This window comes from Gallus gallus, chromosome 12, assembly GCF_016699485.2.
Source record: "Gallus gallus isolate bGalGal1 chromosome 12, bGalGal1.mat.broiler.GRCg7b, whole genome shotgun sequence".
Taxonomy (NCBI): domain Eukaryota; kingdom Metazoa; phylum Chordata; class Aves; order Galliformes; family Phasianidae; genus Gallus; species Gallus gallus.
Genome location: NC_052543.1, coordinates 8,588,769 through 8,614,494, shown reverse-complemented (window position 1 = coordinate 8,614,494; position 25,726 = coordinate 8,588,769). Strand labels below are relative to the sequence as shown.

Below are 25,726 nucleotides of genomic sequence, written 5' to 3'. Positions count from 1 at the left end.
TATACTCATTATGAAATCGGTTCAGCCAAAGCATTCAGCATTTTGATATGTATTGTTTTTTTCAGTCAAAAACTTCTTTAGAGTCAGCTTCAAAAATGGATCTCAAAGCCAGTCTCACTCACTGCAAGCCAATGACTCCTTCAACAAACAGCAGTGGCTTAATTGCATCCGGCAGGCCAAAGAAAAAGTTACATGTGCAGGAAAAGCTGGAGTGCTGAGCTCAGAAGCATGTTTTATTTTGTCACCAAATGGAAGCAGGGTATCCCAGGGAGAAACCATGATTGAGCAAATGGACCAATCTGACAGTGAGTCAGACTGTAGTATGGACACCAGTGAGATCAGCATCGACTGTGAACGTATGGAACAGACAAACCCTTGTGAAAATGAAAAACAAATAGAAACCAATGTTTGATGCAAACTTATTCATGGAACAAAACCTGTGTCTTACCTGTACAGTATTTGCATTCCACACATGGAACCATTTGGAGAAGCACTTTTAAAATATTTTTGTGACATTGTCAATGCAGTCCTTCTTGTATAGTACTTGTATGCGTGTAGTACTGTAACTGCCAGTTTGTGTAAGCTGGAATCTCCTGCAACTCCCCGTGATTATACTTCACAAACATCTAACATGGATGAAAGAGGTACTTGACCAGTTATTCTCAATGTCCTGCTGTAAACAGAATCTCTAAACTACTGCTTATAAGCGCATTACATAAAGAATCTTCTGTAATTTTTAAGTACTTTATTTGCTCTTTAATGGGGCAGCTGAAGATGTGGACTTAATATTGAGTTTCAGGAATGGGTATCGAGATCATAAGTTTTTACAAAGACTTGGAAGTTAAAAACAGTTCAGTGTAAAAAAAAAAAAATATCTGAACTCTTGTGGTTTCAAATCAAGAAAAACTGTAGTGGGCCATGTAATCAGTGACTTTTTAAGGACTGATTTTTGAAAATGAAGCACTGTACAAAGATCCATCAGTTGATTGATGGGATAAACATTAAAATCTGGTAAGCTGAAGTGGTCAATGTCATGCTATGGTTTAAATATCAAAGCACATCATCATGCGAAAAATAATCAAGTAAACAACAAAACCAAACCTCCACAGCCAGCACTGAATTAAATGAAATGCTGAGAATACTGGATATTTGTAAATAACTTGGTAGTTTGCTCTCAGTGCCATATATATGTATATGTATCTGTACCTATTCTCTCAAATAAGGTAAGAATGAAAAAAGCTTTTGCTTGTGAATAAGCCCTCTTCAGCATTTTGCACTCCACTGACCTCCACTGTTGGTTTTAAACACCACTAAACTAATGTTAAAAACATTACATTACATTCTGTAAATGTCTGTTTACAATTACATGCAGTTATTGCTGGTTTTTATATATTTTTCTTAAACTAAGTGACAATTTTATATAAATGGTACTCTACAAATGTCCTGTGGGATTATGTAGAGAAAGTTCAAGCATAAAGGGAATTGATTTTCCTTCAGGATGTATTCCATCCTTTATATTTTTGTCAAATTAATTTTTACCTTTTTTGTTGCATTTACTCTCATGCTGTAATTGGAAATGACACTGTGTTTTTTGGTGGCTGATTTAATCTACTCATTATGATGAGAAACAGATGAGTCACTTAAAAATGCAGTCTAAAACACTCAGTTGAACATCCTGTTATTCTTCAGGAATCCCTGGGTAATATTTTATTTCTTAGTATAAGAAATAATGCCAATGCTGAATGATAGCATGGCAAGCTATGAAACTTATAATAAATTTAAATGATCCTTAATATAAGAACCTGTGCAAAGTAGAAAATCATCATACCATCAAAAGTAGAAAAACTAAGTTATTGCCAAAAATGTTTATTTCTTGTCCTGCAGGTTTACAGAAAATTGTAAATGTCAATTATCTTGCATATATGTTCTGATGTGCATTACAGAAATCAGAGTGACAAGATTATAAACAATATAAAACAAGGTATTTTTATTTTTCCAAAAAAGTCTGTTTTACCCAATAGAACATATTTCTGTATTTATACTTTTTTCAAAAAATGTATTTTTTTTTTTCTGTTTCAGGCTTTGTAATTTATTTCAACTGCTTCATTTTTAGAGCTGAATGAGTATGACAGTGAAGGCAAGGGAAAAGAAAAAATTACAGAAGAAAAGGAGTAGGAAAGCTGATTAGATGGTAAACCATTTTCATAGAAACTGTTCAGCAAAATGTTTGAAAAGAGAAAATCAAGTAAAGGGGTTCAAATGCAGAAAGAAAGATTGAATGTGTGTATTGACTTTTTCTTTTCTATATATTTTTGTTTTATAATAGCCTTAAACTTTTCTGGAAGCATTTCAAATAAATTACATTAAAGCATTTTGATTTTTTTTAATTTGGTTGGTTTGTTTGTGCAAGACGACTACAAAAAGGTTTCAATAGTAAGCACGGTAAGTCTTAACATGTTATGACCAAGAATTGTGTTTTGGTTCTAGGGGAAGTGTTACGTATTTGGATCCAATTTGCTAGAAGTAGTAGTAATGACCGCTAAACAAGTCACTACACAGAATAATCCAGCGCATTCCCCAAAGTTTTGTGTTGTTTAATCAATTTACTGAGTAGGTGGAGCAAAAAATTAAGAGCAACCATATGTCTGTCTCCTGATCCATTTTGGATCACATCTCTACTAAATATATGTTTTTTCAAAACACTGAGATGATATATTTTGGGACACACAAAAATGGAACAGCCAGATGATGATTTTTCTAAGATGAACATGCGTTTTTGTACTTGTTATTTCTTAGCAACCCAACCATATACAACACACTATACTGCAGGTGTTTCAGTTTTGATTTACATCTTTGATTTGATCTAACAAAGCATTTTTTAAAAGAATAGAGTAAACTTCCAGTTCAAGAATACTGGTATCATTCTAGATTTGGTTAGGGTTTTTTTTTTTTTTTTCCAGCACTTTTGAAATGCCACTGTATTTGAAGGAGTGACTTTTGACTGCATTGAGAGATGGACATGCAATAACAGTATCAAAAAGTATGGGAAGAAAGTATTAGTAAATGCATTAAGAAAGTCAGTAATCATTATTGTTAGCAATCCTGGTGTTTGAAAAATGAGGTCTAAGAAGTTGCAATAGTAAATAAACCAGCATGCATACGGTAGCCATTCAGTGAGCGTAAACCTATGCTTGATTCTTAGAAGAATTGTGTCTGATTTCCCAGGACACTCACTGCCATATGTATGTTGCTTTCACTAATGAGATATTTCTAAACCATGTAATTTTAACATTAGATCTCTAAGGGATCTTAGGTCATTCCTGACTCAGATGGAAGAATTGTTCCAAGGCAAGAAGGCAAAAAGAGAACAAGTGGAGTGTGTTAAAAGGGGCAAGAGTCAGTGAAGAACCAGAGTTTCCAGGTCTTCTGAGTTCACCATGAGGAAAATGTCAGGAAGAGAGAAAAGTGGATGAAGGGTGAGTTCCAGCTCCTCTAAATCTGAGGTATTAGTCCTCAGGATCTCACCATCCAGGAGAATAGTGAGTGGTAAGTCATCTTACTCTCAGGAGCAGGAAGCTGATAGTATGATGTGGCAGTTTTTGAACTTTCTAACAACTTATTAAGCTACTCCATTCTTGGTGAGGAGGCTCAGTGCAGTCTTGGTTTATGGGAGAGGTCTAATGAAATAGAAGGAATGAAGGATAAAGAATAGATTCTCTTGACTGAGAAAGAAAAGTGAGCAAAGAAATGCCCTTGGAATTCTTTGAAATATATACGGGCCTTCTGAGACTGCAAAAGAAAATGTAACTGTGTGCTCTTTGGTTCCCTAGATTTGTTCTGCAGCACTGAAAAAAAGCAGTGCAAGGATTAAGATGACTTAATGCCTGAAGCACACAGTTCTGCTACAAGACAACAGGAACAGTTACTTCTGTGAAGCTCAGTACCAGGGAATCAATTGTCAGAATCTGGTAAAAGATGGGTCCAAAGCTCAGTTCTGAGCTAGAGAAGACACTTCTCAGTGGTGACTCCTATGGGATTACTGCCTTAGGAATGCTCTGAATTATTGGAGACCAGTTAGTTCTTTTGAGGCCACGGAGAAATTTCTAGAGTTTGAAAGATTGATATCAGAGCTTTCAGATGTCAATGTAATGGACTGACCTTTTTAGAAGTTGATATACCATAGTGACACTGTCTGGCACTTAGAAGGCAGCCTTGATTCCCATATCTGTAACTGAGCCAGAAATGGAGTGCTGAGAACTTGCAGCATTTAAACATGTGGTTCAGATTCCAGCATGGACAGTTCTTCCATATTTGCTGCTTACTCATGTATGCTGACTTTTAAAACACTGTGATCTGTTCTAGAGGTTGATGCTGCCACCTACTGGAAGAATTCTTAGAGCTGTTAAAAATTTAAAATGCGTAAAAGGAAAGTCAGTAGATCTTTTAAACTATTTTCTCATGATCAAATATTTGTTAGAAAAATGTACTAGGTGAATTTCTACTACTGATCCCTGACTTTACAGAGACAAGTGAAAACTACTCCCCAGTTTGTTGCACTCTTTTCTATCATAGTCGTATATTTTTCCCATAGCTGGAAAATATTTACACTTTTTCCAAGCATTTAAATTAGGTTTTATCTGAATTTTTGAAGGTGCCTCTGTCAGCATGGTCTATGAAGGAGATTTAATGATGCAGTTCTCCTACCTTTGATTTCCTGGCAACTAACGTTAGTCAGCATGAATACCATTGCTCAAAATCAGCACTTAACTGAAGAAACCATATGTCCTTTGCATCATTAATTTCAGATAAGTAAAATAATAATTTATAGTTATTTTAAATAGTTTAAATTAGGCAATATTTTGTGTTTGTAGATATGCTTTCATAAAAGAATACATAGATAATTTCTTGAGCAGGCACCTTGAGCATGGAGTCTTATGCAGTCCTTCCTTATAAAAGTCTCATATTTTGTGGCTGTTACTCTGATCTTAATCTGCATAGTAATGTACCACATATCATCTGATTTCAGAATCAAAGGGATCTGCAGCTGCTTTGTAATTGAGTAGGAAACCACTTGTTACAAGCCAGGGAGCCACTGAATGCTTGGCAAATACCAGAAACCACAGAAACCAGAAAATAGAAAGGCTTTTAAGGTGACAGATTTTCTAACTTTAGAGTTATTTATTTATTTATTTATTTTACTTCAGAGTGTTCAACTAATCTCTTCTTAAGGTAATTTTTCACTGCAGGTTTGTTTTGTGAACTGGGATGCTTACTGCCTACTTTATGTCTAACTCCAAGATTCATAGTGGTACAATGATCCAGAACTGTTACATCAGTTAGGTGGCAATTTTGTGCTAACCTCTCAGGTAAATCCTCAGGGTTATGCTAATTAATAATTTGTACAATTGCTAAGAAGTATGTTTATAAAGCAGGTGATAAATATGGAAAGTATCTTTGTGTGTTGTTCGGTCAATGAGGAAGGTTTTTCAGGCATTCTCTGGATGTGCTATGACACACACTTATAATGTTTATTTTTCCTACTGACTGAAAATGTTTGAATACACTGCAACTGTAGGCTTTAGTTTATTTTCCATTATATGTTGTGAGAAAAAGTGGCAATAATCATACTTCTGTTACTGGATATTTTTGGTAAACAGAGTTCACACCCTGTTGCCTTTTTTTGTGGTTGTTTTATACGTATTAACTGAATGGCTACTGAAATGCCTCCTTTTTAAAATTCTTTTAGCCTCTCCAGTGCATAGATATGTTTTTCAGGAATTATTTTGGAAAGAGAAGAGAAAATGTATTTGGAAGAACTCAAAAAGTTCTTAAAGCTAGTCCCAGTCTCTGTGGACAGGGACATCTGTATGATTATTTAGTTTCCTGCAGAACAGAACGGTAGAATTTATCACAAAGAAAGGGAAAGTATGTGTAGAAATGATAAGGACACAGGATACAAACTTAGCTTTGTAGGATTTCTGCTGATTTGTGAATGCAAGCAACTCAGGTATAATCAAATTGGAACACTGATCAACTGAGTTAATTGTACAGTAAAGATATAATATAGCTCAGAAGTTATTTTAACAGCTTTGCCAGTTCAAACTTATTGACATGTTTGGAGATGGATAATAAATCAGCAAAGACTTGATTTTAGATAAAACTAAATTGGCCTATATCTATTTCTTCTAATATATGGAAATTGTATTTGAACTAGATAACATGAAAATCATTCTGATAATATCACGACTGATTTATATGTTCTTTACCTCCATTGAATACTCACATAAATAGGGTATCAAATTCTCAAGGAAGCATTCTTAATTTGTCCGTGGGTTAAAACCCACAAACATAGGGTGTGTTACCACTGGATACTTGAGCTCTCTGTTTCCGCAATTAGACAAATGTTTCATATTATGTTTCTATAATTTATGTAGATTATAGCTATAGGCTCTAATTACCACATTTAAATTTGGCTGGTTCTCCAGAGACTTCCAAGAAACTAGTAATTATTAGCTTATCTTCTTCTAACACCCTGAAGGATACTGTTAGCACCAGCTCCATTTATGAGTTGGGAAGTTACTTTCTAACTTACAGGTAAATAGAGATGAATAAAATCAATGGGCTAGGTTAAAATATTTAGTCCTTGCATAGAGAAATAAAATTGTAATTAAGATTAGTAGTTGCTTTTGAGATGACAATACAAACAACCACAGTTAGGAGGATTTAAAATAATTGGTATAAATAACTAATATATTTAACTATAGAACTAGCATACTTTTATTAAAAATAAATGAATTGTGGGCTTTTGATCTTGAGAATGAGTTGCAAAGCTAAACATCAGGTACTCTTATCTCCTGTGAACTGCAATCATGGATTATTTTCAGCAGGTGCTTTTGAATTTAGTGTATTCCTTAGAGCTACCAAAGAAAAGGTCTTTGCTATTCTTAGTGAAAGAACTAAAATTCCAACATAGCATTTTAAATAGAAAATATTGGTGTCGCTTTACTCTGAGTTACACAGCTACTGAACCTGTGACTGCCGATAATTTACAAAGCAAAGATTTCAGTCACAGCCAGAATCACAGAATTGCAGGGGCTGGAAGGGACCTCTAGAGATAACAGAGTCCAACCTCCTGCTAAAGCATATTCCCTACAGTAGGTTGCACAGGTAGGCATCCAGCTGGGTCTTGAATATCTTCTAAGAAGGAGACTCCACAACCTTTCTGGGCAGCCTGTTCCAGCTGTGTCACCTTTATTGTAAATAAGTTTTTCCACGTATTTGTGTGGAATTTCCTACGGCCCATTTTTGGCCACTGCTCCTTGTTCTATCACACTGTGCTGGACTCTGTGTAAGAGATCCCTGTCTTTTTGGAACAGGTGAGCTCAGAACTGGACACAGTGTTCCAGATGTGGCCCCACCAGGACAGAGTAAATCTTACGTTAGGTAACATGACAATGAAAATACAGTCACAGCTACTGAGTAAGCACACGAGATGAAAAAACTCAGAGTTTTCTTTAGACTAGACTTGTATCCTATATTTGAAATTATGTGACTTTAAAGCCATGAATTACTTCACCAATTCTGGGAAGCAATGCTGCAAAGTGGTAATGTTGAGCTCTCTCCAAGTTTTCCAGGTTTTCCATTATGAAGGATGACCGAGCTAACACCAATGCACCCAGGTATAATCAACCCACAGAACAGAACTATAAGATTGTTCTTGTAGTTATTAATGCTCCTAGTAGGCATCACGTGATAAATAGGCCAGGTCTTAAGTTGTGAGATAACAGGATCCCGCCATTCTGAATACAACAGATTCATCTAATGCATATTTTCATAATGAAGACCTCCCCAAATAAACTGCCTATTTCAAATGGAGCACAGAGGCGTGAAAAGAACGTCAGTATTGACCACTGCTACTGAGTTTTATCAAGGGCGTGGCAGCCATTTTGTTCAGAATTTGAGAAGAAGCGAGATTGGGCTCTCTTAACACACTGATCCTTTTCTTTCTGCTGAGCGCCACCAGCAGCAGACGGCGGGGCGCTGCCACCGTTTCAGTCGCAGCTGCGAAGCCGAAGCAGCGGCCTCACGGGGAAACGGCACCACCCCGCCCGTCGCCAGCCGCGGCCCGAGGAGGCGGCGGTCCCCGCGCGGCCCTGTGCCGGCCCCGCCGCTTCTAACTGGCGCCACGGGCGTTGGCTCCGCCCCCCTTCCGTTTTGGCTGCCGCCATGTTAGAGAGCGGGGAGGGGGCGCCGGGGCTGCCATAAAGCGAGCGGACGGAGGGGGAGCAGTAGCCGCGGCGGGCGCTGCATGGAGCCGGGCGGGGGTAGCGTGGTGGGCGAGGAGGAGAAGGCGCGAGCTATTGCGCTCGCTTTTCGCCGATAGGAGAGAATGACGGATGCCGCGATCTCCGGTGGCGGCGAGATGGAACCCGAGCAGCATCAGCGGACGGAGAAGAGCGGCACGGGCCTCCTCGGGGTGGAGAGCAATAGTGCGGGAGCCGCCGAGGACACCACACAAAATGGCGGACGCTCTGAGGAGGCGCTGCTGGTGGCTGCAGTAGCTGCAGAGGACGAGGTCCCCCCAAGCCCCAGCATGACTAGCAGCAGCCAGCGCAGGAGCAGCATCCCAACGGCACACGACCAACAGCCGCCGCCCAGCGACGTGTCGGGGGGGCCTCCCCCTCTCCCTAAGCCCCCAGAAGACGTGCCTGTTAGGAGGAACTTTCAGATCCCCAGGAAGAGCAGAGAAAAGAAAGGTTGTTCCTTCCCTTTCCTCCTTTCTCTCCTTCGCTTCTCTCCTCATCTTATCCATTAGGCAGGCTCTTTGTGCACCTCACACAGCTGCATGCAAAATCCTGCGGGTGTGGAGGAGGCTGTGGCATGGCTCGGAGCAGCGAGGCTGCTGGGGATACGTTTTCTGGCACCAGAGAGGCTTGTGCATTCTTTCGTCTCCCCACCCCTCCCTCTTTTCCGTTTGTATTTGGCCACGAGGAGGAGCAACCCATCTCGGCTTGAATCTCAGACCGCTGCTTTAAAAGAGACGGACGAGGCGGATGCGATCCGGTGGGCTGGAGCGCTGGTCCTGGCTCTGCTACTGGAGACGCATACAGAGAAGATGGTTCTCTGGGAAACGGACGCGTGGTTCGCTTCTCTTCCCCTTATCCCCCTCTGTGCAGGAGGGGGCTGTGATCCTCGGTAGGGTCGACTACCGCACACCGAGAGGCGTTTCGCTTCAGTGACGGTGTACGGAGGATGGTTCTTGTCGAGTGAGATTCCTCACTTCGCAGGCAGGAAGCGGCCGTCCCACGTTCACGTGCCTCGTGTTGAAGGTTTCCCGGCGTTCTTGGTTGATTTTTTTGCTTTCTAGTAGTTCTTCTTCTGAAAGCCTGTGGAATTTCTTGCTTTTCGTAAGATTCCACTGGCCTCTGCTTCTCTGGTTTTTGTGAAGTGCTGTTGTAGATGTGTCTTTCTCCCCAAAACTTGTCTCAGTTCTTGACCCATTCTGACTTGTGGTCAGTGCCTTAGTATCAAGAAATAGCAGTTCGCATAGGTTTGTAGTTCTTCAGAGAAGAGTCTAATATGTAACTTCTTGAATTGCTTTCTTCTTTAAGGAAGAGATGAAGGTACGTTTATTTCATTATCCCATTCCCTCCCATATTTGGCATTAATTTTCCTTTTCTCCTTTTATTCCTTTCTTCACCATCCCCATTTCTTGAGGGAGCATACCACTGGCAGAGGACTGGGTTGATTTGGAGGAAAAAAAAACAACCCAAAGAACCAAACATTTACTGCTCATCTGATGGAAAAATGCCTGGATAAAACATGGTGTCTGTGCTTCCGTATCTCAAAACCAAGTGTGATTATATTTGAATGCCTTTAAATGTAACTCAGAAATGTTTAGTACTAAAGCACAGATATTTGAAGTTCCTTTCTAGCACTTGGCTCCAGTGTGAATGAAAACCTGTGAAGTAACTTTGTACATCATATAATTCATCATTTACCTCTGCATCACCATTTTCTAAGTGCGCAAAAAGCTTTAAAGTAATGTAGTTCACTCATCAGACTTGGAGACCTGTCTTGCTCTACTTCTAAAATTGACTTCCTAAATTTAAGGTTAACCGACCAGTTCTTAAGGTCTCACTTTTTAGTGTACTGAGTATACTTTTTTTGCCTTCCAACTTTGAGAAGCTTCTTAGAAGTTCCGTCTTTCATCATTCTGGTGATTTCGTTTCCAAAATCTTGAGTACAGACTTCATTTTGCCCACAGCAGTTGTAGGTTTTTAATTGCTCGTGATTGCTCTATTGGTCTTTTGCCATGCGATACTATGTCAGAAAGAACTATGTGATGCTTCCTAGGCAAGACTAACAAAAGTGGGCAAACATGAAAATTGGTCGCTTTGTCTTTGAGAATCTTTTGGAACTAAACAAGAAGATTTAACAGTACGTTCATTATCATAGTGGTATGTGCTTAAAAGATGCACAGTAGCAGTGTTCAAATACATCTTTTAAAATAAGAATATAAGTGTAGCATCGGTCCCTTTCAGAGTAGCTGTTTTGGAAGCTTCCTCCAGGCTTGTTTTGGAATTGCTCTTTTTGGTTTGCTTTCTAAGCCTCCATTTTTATTCTTGAATGTGCCATCTTGATGGGTAGCTATTATCTTAGTTATGAAGGACTGTTATGTACGAACTATAACATCTGTTCAGGATAAAATAAATTTATTTTAAGCACGGCTAAGTACTTTTGGAACAACTTTTGAATGTAAAGCAAAAAAAAAAAAAAATCATAGCAAACAGGATATATGGTTGCTTGTTCAACCTTTCTGGAATTTATCTGCAGCTATATTTGGAAACTAATAAGGAACTGAGTGTCAGATGTGGAGAAATGCGTCTGGAAGACCCATACTTCTGTCACAAAATCTTTCTTTTCTCTTTCATAGTGGAATAATTCTGGAACTGAAACCTTATGCAAGATTGGCACTGGGATTTTTCTTTGTAGATGTGTTTGTGTTTGCTTGCTTAAAAGCAAACTGTCTTTAAGTTCTTCTATTTTCTTGAGCATGCAGTTTAGTAATAGGTGCTTCGGCTCTTTTGAGTTTTGTAGTGCTATAGAGCTTGCTTCTCTGGCCTCTTCTAATTATCTGATCTGAGATGTCTGAATCTGCCTGGGGCTTTCAAAGATCCTTCTTTAATAGGATGAGGAAAAAAATTGTTTCCAAGATAAACCACTGGAAGAGTGTTTCTTGCTTTGCTGAACTAATTTCAAGATACTGGTCCTCTTATCAAAGCGCTGTTGTCATTGACCTATTGGATTGCTCACTGGTTAACTTTGAGCACTTATCAGGTCAACAGATGAGTGCTGTTTCTCAGATTGAGTGGGGAGAAAAAGGTTGTGCTTTTGTCCTTGAAAGTCCAAGTATTACTTGGTCGGAAGTCTAAGTAGTCCCTTTTCCACTTACCAGCACTTGGTATTTCATTTTGCTTTCTCTTTTTTCTTCTAATCTTTTATATCTTTGAGCTGAGCATCTGCTATTCACTACCTGCTGGTTCTACCTAGAGGTTTCATTAAGCAATCCTTGTGATAACTACTTAAAACATTTGAGAGCAAAAGATATTTCAGGCTCAGAATAATCACACAACTCCAACGTTATGCCTCATTTAACAGCACTGATTCTCAGTTTAGCCTTAGAAATGAAGATTTTGGAAAAATTATTTTTTGCTTTTTTTTTTTTTTAATAGCAGGAGCACTTGTGAGTGCTAACAATCTGTAGTTGGCTTATCTTCACTTATCAAGACTTCTGAAATGGACTGTAACTCTCTTCCCTTTCTTCGTATTCTGACTTAAAAGAAAAACCTGCTACCTCCAAACTCTGCTGAAGTTGAAAAATCAAGCAGCTGTGAAAGAGAAACTCAGAGCCTACAGGGAATTACACGCATCCAAACACACAGTCTAATGTTGGTCCCAAACCTAGTTTCTAAACTAGTTTACTAAACCTAGTTTCTATCTAAAAATACGTATCTGTGTCCCAGTATGCTGAGTAGAAATGAAATGGAAATGCTGTTTATTCTTACTTCTGCAGTACAAGCTGTCAAAAAGCATAATTTATTTGTATGTGTTGTAATGACTAGCATGCAGTAGCCTTTTATAAATTAGTGCTTAATTTACACAACTCTGTAAAGGTAGTAAAGCATACCTGTGTCAGATTTGTATGGTGAAAAATAAATACACACATTCCCATTCTTTCAAGTGATGTAGGACTGGAGATAGATAAAGTCATTCTTTGCGTATAAGCATAGGATTTGGTGACTGACGTAGGTGGTACAATCTGGTAGTGCTCAGCTTTTATTTCTTCTGAACTCCTCTATGAGGTACAGACCCTCAGGTAGTGACCACGACCTTTTAGAAGAAAGCTGCCCTTCAGCAACAGTGCTTAGGCAATCTCAAGACAACAGTGGACTGATTTGATCAGTGGGTGGAGTCAATTTAATGTTTTCTGCGTATCTGGATTGGAAAAAGTGGAATCTCAAAGTGACTTAAAAATATTTCAGTTTTAATCTATTTTTGCTACGAAAGTAGCAGCAGCACTTCTAGCTTCAGTAATATTACAGCTGAATTTATGATAGATAATTCTTGTTTGGGGTGTACATTTGGAGATGTACATAAAAACACGGATATTGAAAAATAATAATAGCAATAAAGCATTCAGTCTTCTGAGAAACTTAAGAATAAACACAGCGCTTCTTTTTATAAAGAAAAAAAAAGAGGCTCCAGTGGTACTGTGTTCCATAATTATAGGAATTTACAGCCATTCCTTAAATCTGTTAAGCACTCCTTGTATAGTAGTTCACAGTGCATTCTAGCTGTAGAACAGGAGACTTGGAGGTCTGTTCTCTAGGAGGTCTGTTCTCTAGGAGGTCTGTTCTCTAGGAGGTCTGTTCTCTAGGAGGTCTGTTCTCTAGGAGGTCTGTTCTCTAGGAGGTCTGTTCTCTAGGAGGTCTGTTCTCTAGGAGGTCTGTTCTCTAGGAGGTCTGTTCTCTAGGAGGTCTGTTCTCTAGGAGGTCTGTTCTCTAGGAGGTCTGTTCTCTAGGAGGTCTGTTCTCTAGGAGGTCTGTTCTCTAGGAGGTCTGTTCTCTAGGAGGTCTGTTCTCTAGGAGGTCTGTTCTCTAGGAGGTCTGTTCTCTAGGAGGTCTGTTCTCTAGGAGGTCTGTTCTCTAGGAGGTCTGTTCTCTAGGAGGTCTGTTCTCTAGGAGGTCTGTTCTCTAGGAGGTCTGTTCTCTAGGAGGTCTGTTCTCTAGGAGGTCTGTTCTCTAGGAGGTCTGTTCTCTAGGAGGTCTGTTCTCTAGGAGGTCTGTTCTCTAGGAGGTCTGTTCTCTAGGAGGTCTGTTCTCTAGGAGGTCTGTTCTCTAGGAGGTCTGTTCTCTAGGAGGTCTGTTCTCTAGGAGGTCTGTTCTCTAGGAGGTCTGTTCTCTAGGAGGTCTGTTCTCTAGGAGGTCTGTTCTCTAGGAGGTCTGTTCTCTAGGAGGTCTGTTCTCTAGGAGGTCTGTCTTGGTTCACTCGTTAGAACTTTACACAAGGCAAGGGATACTTGAGCACATGGGGATGCAGTAGGCAATGTTTGAGTTTATGGCAGGATCACAACTGATCTCATAGCATGTCTCTTCTGGTTTTGAGCCTGGGATGTTGGTGAGGCATGGCACGTGGTAACGAGTCACTGAGTAGTCCTGTAGAACTCTGCTCACCTGGGCTCAGCTGTAGGAAATAGGCTGGGTGGAGTGTGCATTTGTGGGAGGAAGTAGTGTGCGTAGGGATGGCATGTATGGTAATCATTGTTCAGGAAATAGAAAATTACCAATGCCAGCTGTCTTAGACAGAAGAGGGGCTGGTGATATGTGAAACCAATGCTGTATGATGCTAAGACAGATCTGAGGGGTGTTTATCATATCATAGAATGGCCTGGGTTGAAAAGGACCATAATGACCATCTAGTTTCAACCCCCCCCCCCGCTGCGTGCGTGCTGTGGCAGTGCTTTTCCAGTGTGTGTATTTCCTCTGTAGGTTTGCTTTGTGTTTTAATGTCTCTTTTTTCTAAAAGTGTGCTTAATCTTAACAGTAGTTACACGGCGTTTAGAAGTTCTTCTGGTTATCTTTACTCCCATATTGCTGTCAGCCTTTTGAGAACTGAGATGTAGCTGAAAGGTTTTCTAGTTAAGAATGGTTTCTTAATTGCTTTCAGAGCTGTTTTAAAACCGCTTGTTCATTGTTGCTGGTGTTGGAATGGTTGCTGTGTTTTGGTGGACGATACTACATCATAAAGTGTGTGCATAAATGTAGCTTTTGCTAGACAATACGAGGGCATGCAGAAGCCGTGCAAGCTTTGGTAACATGTTTTCCTGGAAGGTAAACTTAAACAACAAATGAAGGACTTTCATTTTAAACTATGAATAATATAAACTGTGAGGGATAAGACTATAAAGAATGGATGCGTGCACTGTGGTTTTTCGGTAATAAGAGATTGTTAGGCTTCTTATTATAAAACTATTGAATTTATTCATATTTTGCTTAATTACCATAAGCAACAAACAGAAACTCCTTAATAGTTCTAAAGAGTTGTTTAGCTGTGAAATTGTTTTGGTGTTTTTATTAGAGCAGTTTGTTGCTTGTTCTTAATTAAGAGCTAATGAATTTAATTAAAGTTTTGTAATTTTATTAGCGTTTTGCAGTTCTTACTAGATTTCTTTCAAATGGTAAACTGAGACATTGAGGTGCTTCTCTTATAACCTTCTGAGAACTGGCTGTTGAGAAGTAATATTAATAACCTATAAAGAAACTTAACTATTTTTAAAGGTGCTGTAATTCTTGGGATTTTTAACTTCAACTTTCTAGCCTGAGTTCCACATTTTAAAATTAATTTAGTATTAAAACAAACGCCTGAAATGGACCATGATTATATCTTCATGCATTTACTGTCAATGAACTGGAAAATGTAGATTTTTTTTTTTTTTTTTAAGGTGTATATCGGTGCTTATTTTTTCTCCTCCTCTTTTATAGCACTCTTTCAGCCAGTAGCTGTGGGCTCCCGAGAGTTTGATGATGTTGTGAAGATTCTGCATTCATCTTTTTTGGAACCCAGTTCAGTGTCCAATTTTAACTACAAGAGAGCCAGCTTAGTTCATAATGAGCTGCTAGAAAAGGAGGTAAGTATATTTCCGTTGTCTTTATGGATAAGGTACAGATCTAATCAACTTCGATGCATTTTCTGAGTTTAGAGACCAAGACCCCAAGAGTATATTTTCTGCTTATGTGTTTCTTATTGAATTGCAAAACCACATCCCTAAGAATGTAAGCAACTGTTCCTCAGGCAAGTTTATTACCACACATGTATAGAATTGTAACTGAGATATTCAGGAAATAACAGAAAAATTGTGTGAGGGATTGTTTTGCTCTGTGCATATTTTGTTTTTAAAATGCTGATGTTACTTATTTTTAATAACCTGTAAAGGGGCTGCAGGGGCTTATAAAGAAGCTACAGAGTCTTCTTTGAATGGCTTGATGCTTCCATTGAAATTTATGATTAAAATGCTTTTCTGCTATGAAGTTTACTTAATCTTTTTCATTTTCGAAGAAGTGCCATCTAAACGAGTTGGTTCCCTGAACCTAGTGAAGAAGCATGGTTAGCTTGAAAGTTGTAGCACTTCTGCTGTACCTTATCTTGTGCTTCTTAAATCCAGTCTTGGCTGTCTTTAATAAGTTTGAAATAAGTTTTTGGTCCCATTAAGTCTGTTTCAGATTTTGTGTATGCAGTGACAGAATGTGCAGTTGGTTTGCTTGAATTTCTATCTTGTGAACTCTGAAGTATATTCTGCTGCTATACCATTTGTGGATCGTGGTTACAGCTCAGGTGTATATCAGCTACTGAAACCACCTCAGTAGCAGTGAGGCAGAGCTACTGAAGTACATGCACTGTGTAAAAGAGTATCGTCCTGTTTTCCTAAAAAGAGAATAAGGATCACTTCTGGAATTTCATAGGTGAAATGGAAGGCATTGAGCTTTATGCACTTCTTGACAGGCGTGTTACAAGTGACATTAAAATATTACTGCACAGACTTGCCGGAAGAGTGTTTGCCTGTGTCTCATTCAAAATCACTTTTTGATTAGTTTTGTGCACTTGGATCTGCTAATGTAGATGAAGCCTTAAAACACTGATAGTGCAGTAATCTGTCTGTATGTGCTAAGAAATTACTGTAATAGGTAACTTAAGAACTTGCTGTAATAGTTCACAGAAAAGCGCAGAGAGCTGAAATTTGATGGTCGCCTGGATAAAGAGCTTTCTGAAACCTATGCATTTCTGATGGTTGATCGACCTCAGGTAAGGAAACATAACTCTGTATAACTTTTTCTTTTTTAATTAAGCATTATTTTCTTTAATTGGGTATTTTCAGCACACTTGCTAATCTGTAAGCTAATCCTGCTAAATTCAGCACTAGAAGGTGTCGGTGGATGAAAAAGATGCAATATTATGTCACAGTTTAAATCTTTCTTATTCTCTGTTATTTATGGTGCTATGTTTATGTCTTTATAAAAGTATATTTTCCTTTCTGATTTATGGATAGATTTTTCTGGTCTACGTATGGGATTTCTACTGATTTTTTTTTTTTTTTTTTTAAAGTAGAGCTTGCTTAAAAGTTATTTTTATAATGAAAACATGCATAATTTCCTTCCTGCTTTTTTAAAATCAGCAAATCGGCTTTTTTAAAATGAGCAAAAGTGATCATTCTGCTTTCCTGTGTATGCAGAATATTTATCTTGTGTTTAGTGGGCAAGAGTAATGCCTTAACGTATAGATAAGAAGGTATGTAGATGCATTCTTAGGGTATTTCTCTGCTCCAAATATACCTACATAGATATATAACCTTAATATTAGAAACATACCTTAGGGGTTTTCAGTCATATTTTTTTAATGCAAATGATGGAAAGGGTTTTTTCTGCTACTGTAGAGCCAGGATTTTGTAAGTATTCAATCATATGGCAGGTTTGCATCTGTGTTGTAAGTCAGAAATGTTTTAAAAGCAAGTAATGCTCAAAATAAGTGTTTAAAGTTTAAGATACAGGGAATATGTTGTGTCTGTGGGCTGTTTTTGTCATTGTTTTTAGTCCAGCTGGAATTCTACTCTTGTTTATCACTCTTTATTCTGTTCATGTTTTGGCTTTCTTGCTAAACTTGTTTAAAAAATGTCTGTTCTTTTCAGATCCAAAGCATATGTGAAAAGGGGCTGCAAGTGGGCCACTCCAAAATAGCAATTCTTGGCAGTCCTTCCATGGGTAACTGTCTTTTATTGTATGTGCTGATATCATTCACTATGGTTTAGAAGATAAAGGTGATGTAGTTGTGTTACTAGCTTAGTGCTTGACTTCAGGAATATCACATGTAGGTATTTTTAGCAAAGTAAACTGGCATCAGCGCACTACTTTGTAACTGGTTAAAATCCTCTCCCAAAGGTGAAATGCAATTTTCAGTTGTATACATTTTAATTTTCATTGTATACATTCTGTATTCCCAGTAAAATTGAGAAGCCAAAGAATTCATCCAATCTTTGGCTCTCTGTGCTCACAGGCATGAGTGCTTTTATGACTGACTTTGTGAGTACTTAATATTTGTCTTTATGGCCTTGGACCACAAAACTTGAAGTGATGTGGCTATACTCCTTTCTAACTGACTTAATGTCCATTTTCTGCTGTGGTGCACATAATAATTAATACCGCACGTGGTATGATTAAAATGAAATTTCTATTAGTGTCTAGGAGCTGTGAGTTGGGAACGTGGCCTTGGACCTTTTCCTGATCTGATTATGAAAAGCTTTAGTGCCTTGTAATGCTGCTTAAACTTTTAAGTGTTTTAACATTCAGCATAACGTGCTTTTTTCTGTTTTTAATATTCCTTTCAGGTGTATATATCTCCAGGTATGCTGACTTATTGCAACCCAATCCTCTAGAAACTGGAGCAACTGGAGATGTGATTATTTTTAAAGTAATAAAGGTAAATTTATGTTATCTGTTCATGAAGGCTTATGTTACTTAGTGATATAATAAAGGTGGTTTTAACCATAGTTACTGAACCTCCGTTCATTCAATTCCCTGCTTACAAAGAATGTAGAAGCTTACCACGTTTAAAATTCAGTGTGTACGTTGAGATTAATACAGAATGTTTATGAAGGGGTAGAACTATGTTGTAGGTTTTTTGGTTAAAGTATAGAAAGAATGTATTCCTACAAATGTTTTTTCCAAAACCTGTTTTCTTACGCTTGCTTTTACTTCCTGTTATATGTGGAACACTTTGCCACTCTCAGGGAAAAGCTTATGTTTACAATTTTTCTGCTTTATTACAGGGAAAAATGAAGAGCATATATGACCACATAGGTATGAAAGCAATGGAATCAACAGTAAAGAGTGCATTAGATCCAACACCAAAGCACGAGTGTCATGTCTCAAAGAATGCACATAAAGTAACCTCCGTGCTGGCTTACCGAGCGTATGAACTTACTCAGGTAGTAGAAACTAAATGATGTTTTACCTTACCTCAAAACCTTATTCAAACAAACCCCAAATTCACAGAATTATGGTTGTGAATTGCCTGAAGCATAGCTAATACTGAACACCTAAGTAGTTGTAGCTAATATTTTTAACATTGCAATCTGGTTTGTATGTATTCAGCAGTAGCCCACAGCAGCCTGTGTTCAGTTACAGAACAGTATGTCAGTCTCTTCTCTTCCCTTTATATACACGTACTTGCTCTCAGACTTGATAGGGGAAGTCTCCTTGAGAGTAACTTACAACTTCTTAGATGTAAAAGTTAATACTTGGCATAATGAATTTCAAGCTATTAATCTCTTTCCATTTCTTTACATAAATAGTTAATTATTAGGTATATTTTATGTTACTCCTGAAACAGAGTACATCTTTTGGGGGAGAAAGGTCGTGAACTGTTAGTGTGTAGAATTGAGTTTACCAGATTTCTAATTTAACGCTGTTATATTCTTTTCCTAGTACTATTTTTATGAATATGGCTTTGATGAGATAAGGCGAAGACCAAGGCATGTTTGTCCTTATGCTGTTGTTTCTTTTACTTACAAAGATGAAATTGTGCAAGCACCGAAATTTCTGCCCCCATCAAGGTAAGCTAGGAAATCCATTTTTGTAAGACTGCATTCAACATGAATTCATAGCTTGTAGTAATCTAAACCAGTTCTAAATTATTAATGGTGCTGAAATGAATGGATGTGTCACAAGGACTTATTGTACTGCTTCTAATGCAAAACAAGAGGTGGTGATCTGGTTTTGTACATCAAGCTGGCCTCTGCAGGAGGCAGTTCTGCTGCTCTTCTCACCTACCTCACCTTCTTCACTAAGTGGAATCCACAGAGAAAGTTTAGTAGAATAAAGGTAGAGTTGTAATGATGTTCACAGCAATATCTTGTTTGGTATTCAAGAAAATATTCTGTATGTTTGGTCACTGACTCTTTATTGCTGTTTACTTAGTGCTCGTAGAGCGACTGTTGATTACAGATAGAATATGATACCTATACTGGTAAGAAAGCATCCAGTTGTGGGGACTCTAGTTTTTACTGCTAACAGCAGTTATCAGGGTATCAAAAATCAGAGAAGCTGATGTAACAATAGCTTGAAGTTAGAGAGTGTATTATCAGTTTTTCTGTTCTTTTAGACTTTTAGGGTATTCTTAGTATAAAATCTAGTAGCCAGAAGCTTCTGTCTCAGGCTAGTAATTCGGTCTCCTTTCTTTTTGTTAGATCAAACAGCTTCAACCCAGATAGAAGTACAGGTAAGAATGAATTGAAATGTATTACTTTGTGATTATAGGCGTGGAAGGTAATGGCCATTTTTCCCCATGTAGTTTCATTTTTCTCTAACCAGAACGATTGCTTAGTTATGTTGACTGTCTGCCTAACTTTTATTCTGTACTATACTGATCGGAGGGATCTCTTCCTAATATCAGATGATCTCAAAGACACCTTCTGGACTATCTTCTTATGAGAATAAATCAGAACTGAACAAAATCCAAAGTTTTTTTTTTTTCCCTTATTTTTCTACTTTTAGTATGGCAGGAGCATATCTTCTGTTCACAAATATGCTTTTCAAGGGCACTTCAAATAGTAGAATCTTTGACTGCTTTTCTTTTGACCATCATTCAGGCAAAACATTCATATGTGTAAAAGTGGTTGGCAGTTAAGGTAAGGAAAGAGGTTATCGTTGCAGATGCTGGCAACAAGGATGTGCTTGTATGGCCATGTACAGGTAACACACCAACCTCCTTTGCTCTGCTGAGATCAAGACAAAACAAGATAGATTGCAAAAGCTTTTCTGGTTATCTTTTGGCATGTTATTTAAGGTCTTATGGTTTGCTCTGGTATTAGCAGGAAGCTTCCCTAAAACAGCTTTAGGAGAATCAGCAGTCACTTTACTGCCGTTTCCTTTCTGTCTCCTAACAAGTGGTTTCACTTAGTGTTTCTTTTTTGTCTCTGTCTTAATTTAGATAAATTTAACTACACGTTATGGAGGGGACAGCTCTGGAATAAAGGCAAACTTTTATGCCATGTTTCCTTGAAGTCAGCAGCACGTCCTTTCCTTCCCTGCAAGCTGTGAGTATAATTGTTTAAGGACCAACAGTTTAAGAAATTGTTGTACTAGAACTCATTCTGATAGACTGGGCAGATTTCAGGCATATTGAGGTGAAAAATACACTGTGGCTTGACACTTTAAATATGTCAGACTAGGTAGACTGCTGACTCATGAATGCCCAGAGCTGCTTTTAAGTTTCTTCTCACAACTCTTGTCAGCCTATGGGTTTTTCTTTTGTTTGTTTTCGTTATTTAAGTGACACATACTCTTTTGAAGCAGTAAACACCACTGGCTCACAGGGCAGCCTGAGGAACTGATTTTTTTTTTTTTACAAGTGTGTGTTTGATAGTTTCTTCTTTGTCAATAAGGATTGGACTATGGAGGTCAAAGAAAAGGAGACTTTAATTCTTTTATTTTTCCCCAATCCCCTGCCTTTTGTCTCTAGACCTGAGAAACTCGACCTGGAAAAAGTTGTGAGCATTGACCAATTGAAGAAGAAAATATCACCACTGTTGTTCTATAAAGAAACTTATGTAGGGGCAAAAGAAGGTAAATTGTTCTGTATTAATCTTTTTAAATTCAGAATGTTTACTGAATTTGAATTTTATTTTATTTTATTTTCTTCTTCTCACTTCTTTCTCCTCTCGTCCCATGTCAGTGTTGAGGAATGGAATGTATAGCAGCCTTTATGAAGTTGTGGAGAAGTCCCGTTCTGGCAGTCACTTGGAGGGATTACTGCAAAAGCTGGAGAAAGAGAAACTTGTGAGTGTAACAGATTTTACTATTCCCTTTTGAGAATAATTTCAGTAACTAGGGGCATACTAGAAAATTTATGATCTTGTTGGAATTACGAGGCTGACATACTCCAAAATAGCGTTTATAGCACTTCTCTACCCATACTGGAATTAAGCGTACAGGCAGTAAGAGTGTTTGTAGTGAGAAAATATCTTTGGTTGGTTGAAGCAGTGTGCTTTTTTTTTTTTTTTTTTGTCTTGAAAACAGGTTCTCGTAAAACCACTTCTGGACAGAGGCTTTCTTCTTCTTCTTTCTCCTTGGCAAATGGCATCCCCCTATGGTATGTATTTTCAGATGAGATGTTTGGGGTGTGGATGGGTGGGTGGGTGTGGGGGAGTGTCGGGTTTTTTGTGTGTGCTTGTGTGGGGCAGTGTTCTTTGTTTTGTTTATTTTTATGGTGTTCCCTGGGGATTGAGCTATCTTTGGAAGCATAGAGGGTCTTCTCATTCCCCACTATTCTTCTTTTCTCATTCTAGACCAACAAACTGGGCGATCTCGCATGTTAAATGCATTGTTTTTGTTTCCAGAGCCCAGAGGTGTAACAGTCTCAGGTAAGTTTGTTCACTGCTGAGATTGTTGTCTATGGGCTGATTTAAATGTTTATATTCTGCTTAAGACTTGATAATGATACATGGTGTCAGTGTAAACCAGGAATAACAATTTGTTATGGCCAAGGTGGTGGTATATGGAAATGTTTATTTCTCTGTGGAAGTAACTCCTGCACTGAGTATTTCAGGCTCGCTTGTTCCCTTTTGTGAAGTAAAACTTCTTCCGAATTTCTTGATGGCACAGAACTAAGCATCAGTTTTCCAAGAGAAGTATTTATTTAGAACATTATTACCCATTCTGAGGTGTGGGAACTTTAGCCATCAAAATGTGAAAAACAAAACGTCTGAACGTTTGTTGTTTCTTTTTTGTTTATTTTGCTCTGGAATATGCCCCAAAACCGGACCGTACAATGAAAGATGACTGAAAGGACTTAGCTTTAGTAGAACTTGGATGCTTTGGGATGAGACTTAGAAATTAATCTTTGACAGTTGAATTTTGCAATGAATAGTACAAGCACAGAAAGTAGACCTCTTTTAGCTTGCTGCGAGTTATTCAGAAACGATGTCAAAGCATAGCTCTTCAGGAAGTTCTTGTCTGAAGTCTTGGCTGCTTCCTAGGTTCTTATTGCTAATCTTTGTAGTTTCTTATTTTAATACATCCCTTTTGATTTATTTAACACTTACTGAAATTCAATCACTTGTAGATGGGGTAAGAGGAGATATGGTACGGGATGATATTTAAAGTGCGTGCTCGCCAATTCCTTAAGATTATTCTCGTTCTCATTGCTGTGACATTTCATGGATTTGTGAGCTTTAGTTTCTGTCAGACACAAGGTAAATCCCTGATTTAAGTCTTCACGTCTTGCTTTAAAGGATTGAAAAGAGAAAGATTTGAGTGAGTCTGGAGGTAATTTAGTTTCCCTAAGCTGCTGTTTCAGTGATGTAAGAGGTTCTAATAGCATAGACTGGGAAGTCCTACTCCTCTTGCTCCTACTGCATGTCTTTGATTTAGTTAGTTGTATTGGTTTGCAAAGGAACAAAAAAGGCTATCTAGCTTCCTACTGGGTTACTAAGCTAATTGTATTGTAAGGAGGGTGCAGTGGAGGCAGGATTCTGGGGGAAGCAGTTATGCTCCCCCCATCTCTTGCAGGGAGCTGTTTTGTAGTAAATCTTGGTAAGTTTCTGAAGTGACTTTCTTCTATAAGGGACTCTAAAGAGATTTAAACTGCAAATTGTGAGTATGTAGGATATAGGCTGCCACGAAGTGATGAAAGTTATCGGTTCATGACTATGAGCAGGTTGACAGGCTTTAAATTAGGTTACTTCACTTCCTTTCCTAGCTTTTGGGTTATTTCTCCAGTCATTCCAAACTGTTTTTCATTAAGTATGTATAATACAGAATATTGCTAGCTAGTAGTCATTTATTTATAGCTTTATTATTTGATTTTAATTGTGAATTCCCTTTTCTTTTATGGCAGCACAAAGAAGTGTTCCATGTGGAACACAGAAAAATTCTACTACTGCGATCTTGCATGAAAATCAGATCATTCCAGAATTCACAAGGTTTATTCAGTCTCTACATTTTGCTTTAATCCAGTCTCGTAAAGACGCTACTGCTGATTTCAATACTGTTGTGGAAAAGTATATAAATGAGTATTTGAGAAGATGTTATAGTGGGTCTGGAAAATATAGAGAATTTGTGTTGTATCGGTATGAATCACGGTTGGATGACAAAAAATTTCTTTATCCTGCTCCAAAAAACAAATCTCACATTGACAGCTGCTTGCAAAACTATATTTTCAGTTGTGCAGCATATGAGCTACCTGTTTCTAGAGCTAGGGAGCTGATGGAGGGAAATCGAAAGCATCAGCAGTTCAGTCCCATCTCAGATTATGAAGCTACAGAAGAAGATTCTGAGTTTGCCATCATGAAAAGTGGGAGAAGAATCCATGCAAAATCTGAAGCAGCTGCTGTCAAGCGAAAATTCCCTCATCTTGGGGATTATGATCCAGAGAGACTCAAAGACCTTATTAACTTAATCCAGTGTAGGAAAAAAAATGTAGGTGGAGATTCTGATTCTGAGGACCTTAGAAATAAAAGTGGACTGAAAAGAAAACTGGAAAGACAGCCTGAAAATTTGCCAAAACACTTAAAGATGAGTGAATCTTCAGAGAATAACTGTCAATATGAAGGTAAGAAACACTTTGTTTAAAGTTTCTCTTTAACTATTATAATTCACAGAATACTTATAATTTAATCTTAATAGATTTAATATTGGTGTAGTTTAATGTGTGATGTTAATAGATGTAGGTTGCCTCTTTCTAGAAGGCATTTTAACAGGAAGGAAGACAAACTTCACCAGTTCGCTTAGCTGTATAACTGCCTGAGACTTTGTAATATGGAGTTCTAAGCACATTTTGATACCCTAATATCTCTGGTTTGACTTCAGGCTTTGCTCTAATTCTTTATGGCCCCAATGCCCTATATTAATAATTAGATAATGTTGATTGAAGATGAGAATGGAACTTGCAAGCTTGAGGATAGTTAAGTTCCAAATAGCCACTAATGTGTCTACAGAGGGACTAAGGAAACATCCTTACAGCTTTAAGACATAATTTCTTTTGCACATGACATTTATCTACATGCAAACCTCAGATAATTATCTTGAATATTATGTCAATACTTAAGGTGTGCCCTTTGTCTGTTTCATTGGGCAATGATAAAGGTCTGCTTCAGAAGAGGGAAAGCTGGGAAGGAGTGTAGCATAAAGAAGAGGGGGAGTGTGTACCAAGCTGCAGTTGTTGTGATGGGTAGGATGGGTTTGGAAGATGAGGAGATTCAGTTTAGAAAACAGTTTCCCTTTTGACAGATGTGTGCGTAGATGGAAAAGGCAGAGGGTGGACTAAATGCTCAATCATGGGATTCTAATCTGGAAGTACATGAAACTTCAGAGTCTTTGTACATTATTACGTAACATAAGTAAATGCATTTCCACCTGGCTATAATCAGAACAGTATCTGTTTAAAACTAAATTTTGACCTAACATTTGTCAGAAGTACCAAAATAGAAACATGAGTGGTTCAAATTTCCATGTTTTTTGTATAACCATGGAAGTAATTTGTCTTGCCAAAAATTGTGCCTAAAAATACTGAGAGCTAAATGACTAACCATGATTACATTATTATTAGCTGAATAGCATTTAAATAATTTTGTATTTCCATATATGATGAAATGAGCTAGAGGTTTATCAAATACTTAAAGTTCTTGTCTCTTTCAAGGATGAATAAAAACCTGTGGTATATGTTCGTTCCAGGGGATAAGTAGAGCAATAGCCCTGTTCTAAGGCTGTGTTTGGTAGGAATGGTAAACTTTTGTAATTATGCTTAATCTAAGATAACTTGAGAGGTTAAGGATAAGATACTCACCTGTTTTTGGAGCAACAACAATAGGAAGAAGTGAAGCAAATACTTCGTTGAAACTAATCAGTGATGGAAGCCTTGTAATATTCTTCATAAAATACGTAGATTGTAAGGTGGGAATTCTGTTTAAACATAAAATAGTGTCATACTGAATGACCTGAGAAAATGAAATTACTTACCTGGGGTGGCTGTTAGCTTTAGAAACTTCTATCTACATCTTCCTGTTTAAAATTATTTATTCAAGAAAATAAGTGTATGTTTGCTGTATGAATTGTTGTTAATGAGTGAGACTGAGGGTATGTGTAGGTTTTTGGGGTGTGTGTGTCTGGTTTTGCTT

General features: G+C 38.0%; 2 protein-coding genes across 20 annotated transcripts in view; both read left to right on the top strand.

Moving 5' to 3' along the window:
* ARHGEF3 (Rho guanine nucleotide exchange factor 3) overlaps nucleotides 1–2,385 on the top strand; it is a 113,408-nt gene extending 111,023 nt beyond the window's left edge. For 8 of the 12 annotated variants that reach the window (XM_040646223.2, XM_015293068.4, XM_040646221.2 and 5 more), the window contains one exon: nucleotides 66–2,385. In XM_040646223.2, coding sequence (XP_040502157.1) covers nucleotides 66–412 — 347 coding nt within the window. In that variant the 3' untranslated portion in view covers nucleotides 413–2,385. The remainder of the gene's footprint in view (nucleotides 1–65) is intronic. The other 4 variants (XR_006931285.1, XR_006931284.1, XR_005839154.2 and 1 more) reach the window with 2 other exon arrangements.
* Nucleotides 2,386–8,290: 5,905 nt separating this feature from the next.
* The window catches only part of FAM208A (family with sequence similarity 208 member A), a 29,962-nt gene continuing 12,526 nt past the window's right edge, over nucleotides 8,291–25,726 (top strand). For all 8 annotated transcript variants that reach the window (XM_040646767.2, XM_015293394.4, XM_015293393.4 and 5 more), the window contains exons 1-14: nucleotides 8,291–8,756; nucleotides 15,045–15,190; nucleotides 16,270–16,362; nucleotides 17,243–17,315; nucleotides 17,939–18,030; nucleotides 18,380–18,538; nucleotides 19,038–19,165; nucleotides 19,799–19,830; nucleotides 20,542–20,647; nucleotides 21,073–21,176; nucleotides 21,286–21,389; nucleotides 21,630–21,702; nucleotides 21,899–21,973; nucleotides 23,449–24,162. In XM_040646767.2, the coding sequence (XP_040502701.1) occupies nucleotides 8,390–8,756; nucleotides 15,045–15,190; nucleotides 16,270–16,362; nucleotides 17,243–17,315; nucleotides 17,939–18,030; nucleotides 18,380–18,538; nucleotides 19,038–19,165; nucleotides 19,799–19,830; nucleotides 20,542–20,647; nucleotides 21,073–21,176; nucleotides 21,286–21,389; nucleotides 21,630–21,702; nucleotides 21,899–21,973; nucleotides 23,449–24,162 (2,266 nt within the window). In that variant the 5' untranslated portion in view covers nucleotides 8,291–8,389. The remainder of the gene's footprint in view (nucleotides 8,757–15,044; nucleotides 15,191–16,269; nucleotides 16,363–17,242; nucleotides 17,316–17,938; nucleotides 18,031–18,379; nucleotides 18,539–19,037; nucleotides 19,166–19,798; nucleotides 19,831–20,541; nucleotides 20,648–21,072; nucleotides 21,177–21,285; nucleotides 21,390–21,629; nucleotides 21,703–21,898; nucleotides 21,974–23,448; nucleotides 24,163–25,726) is intronic.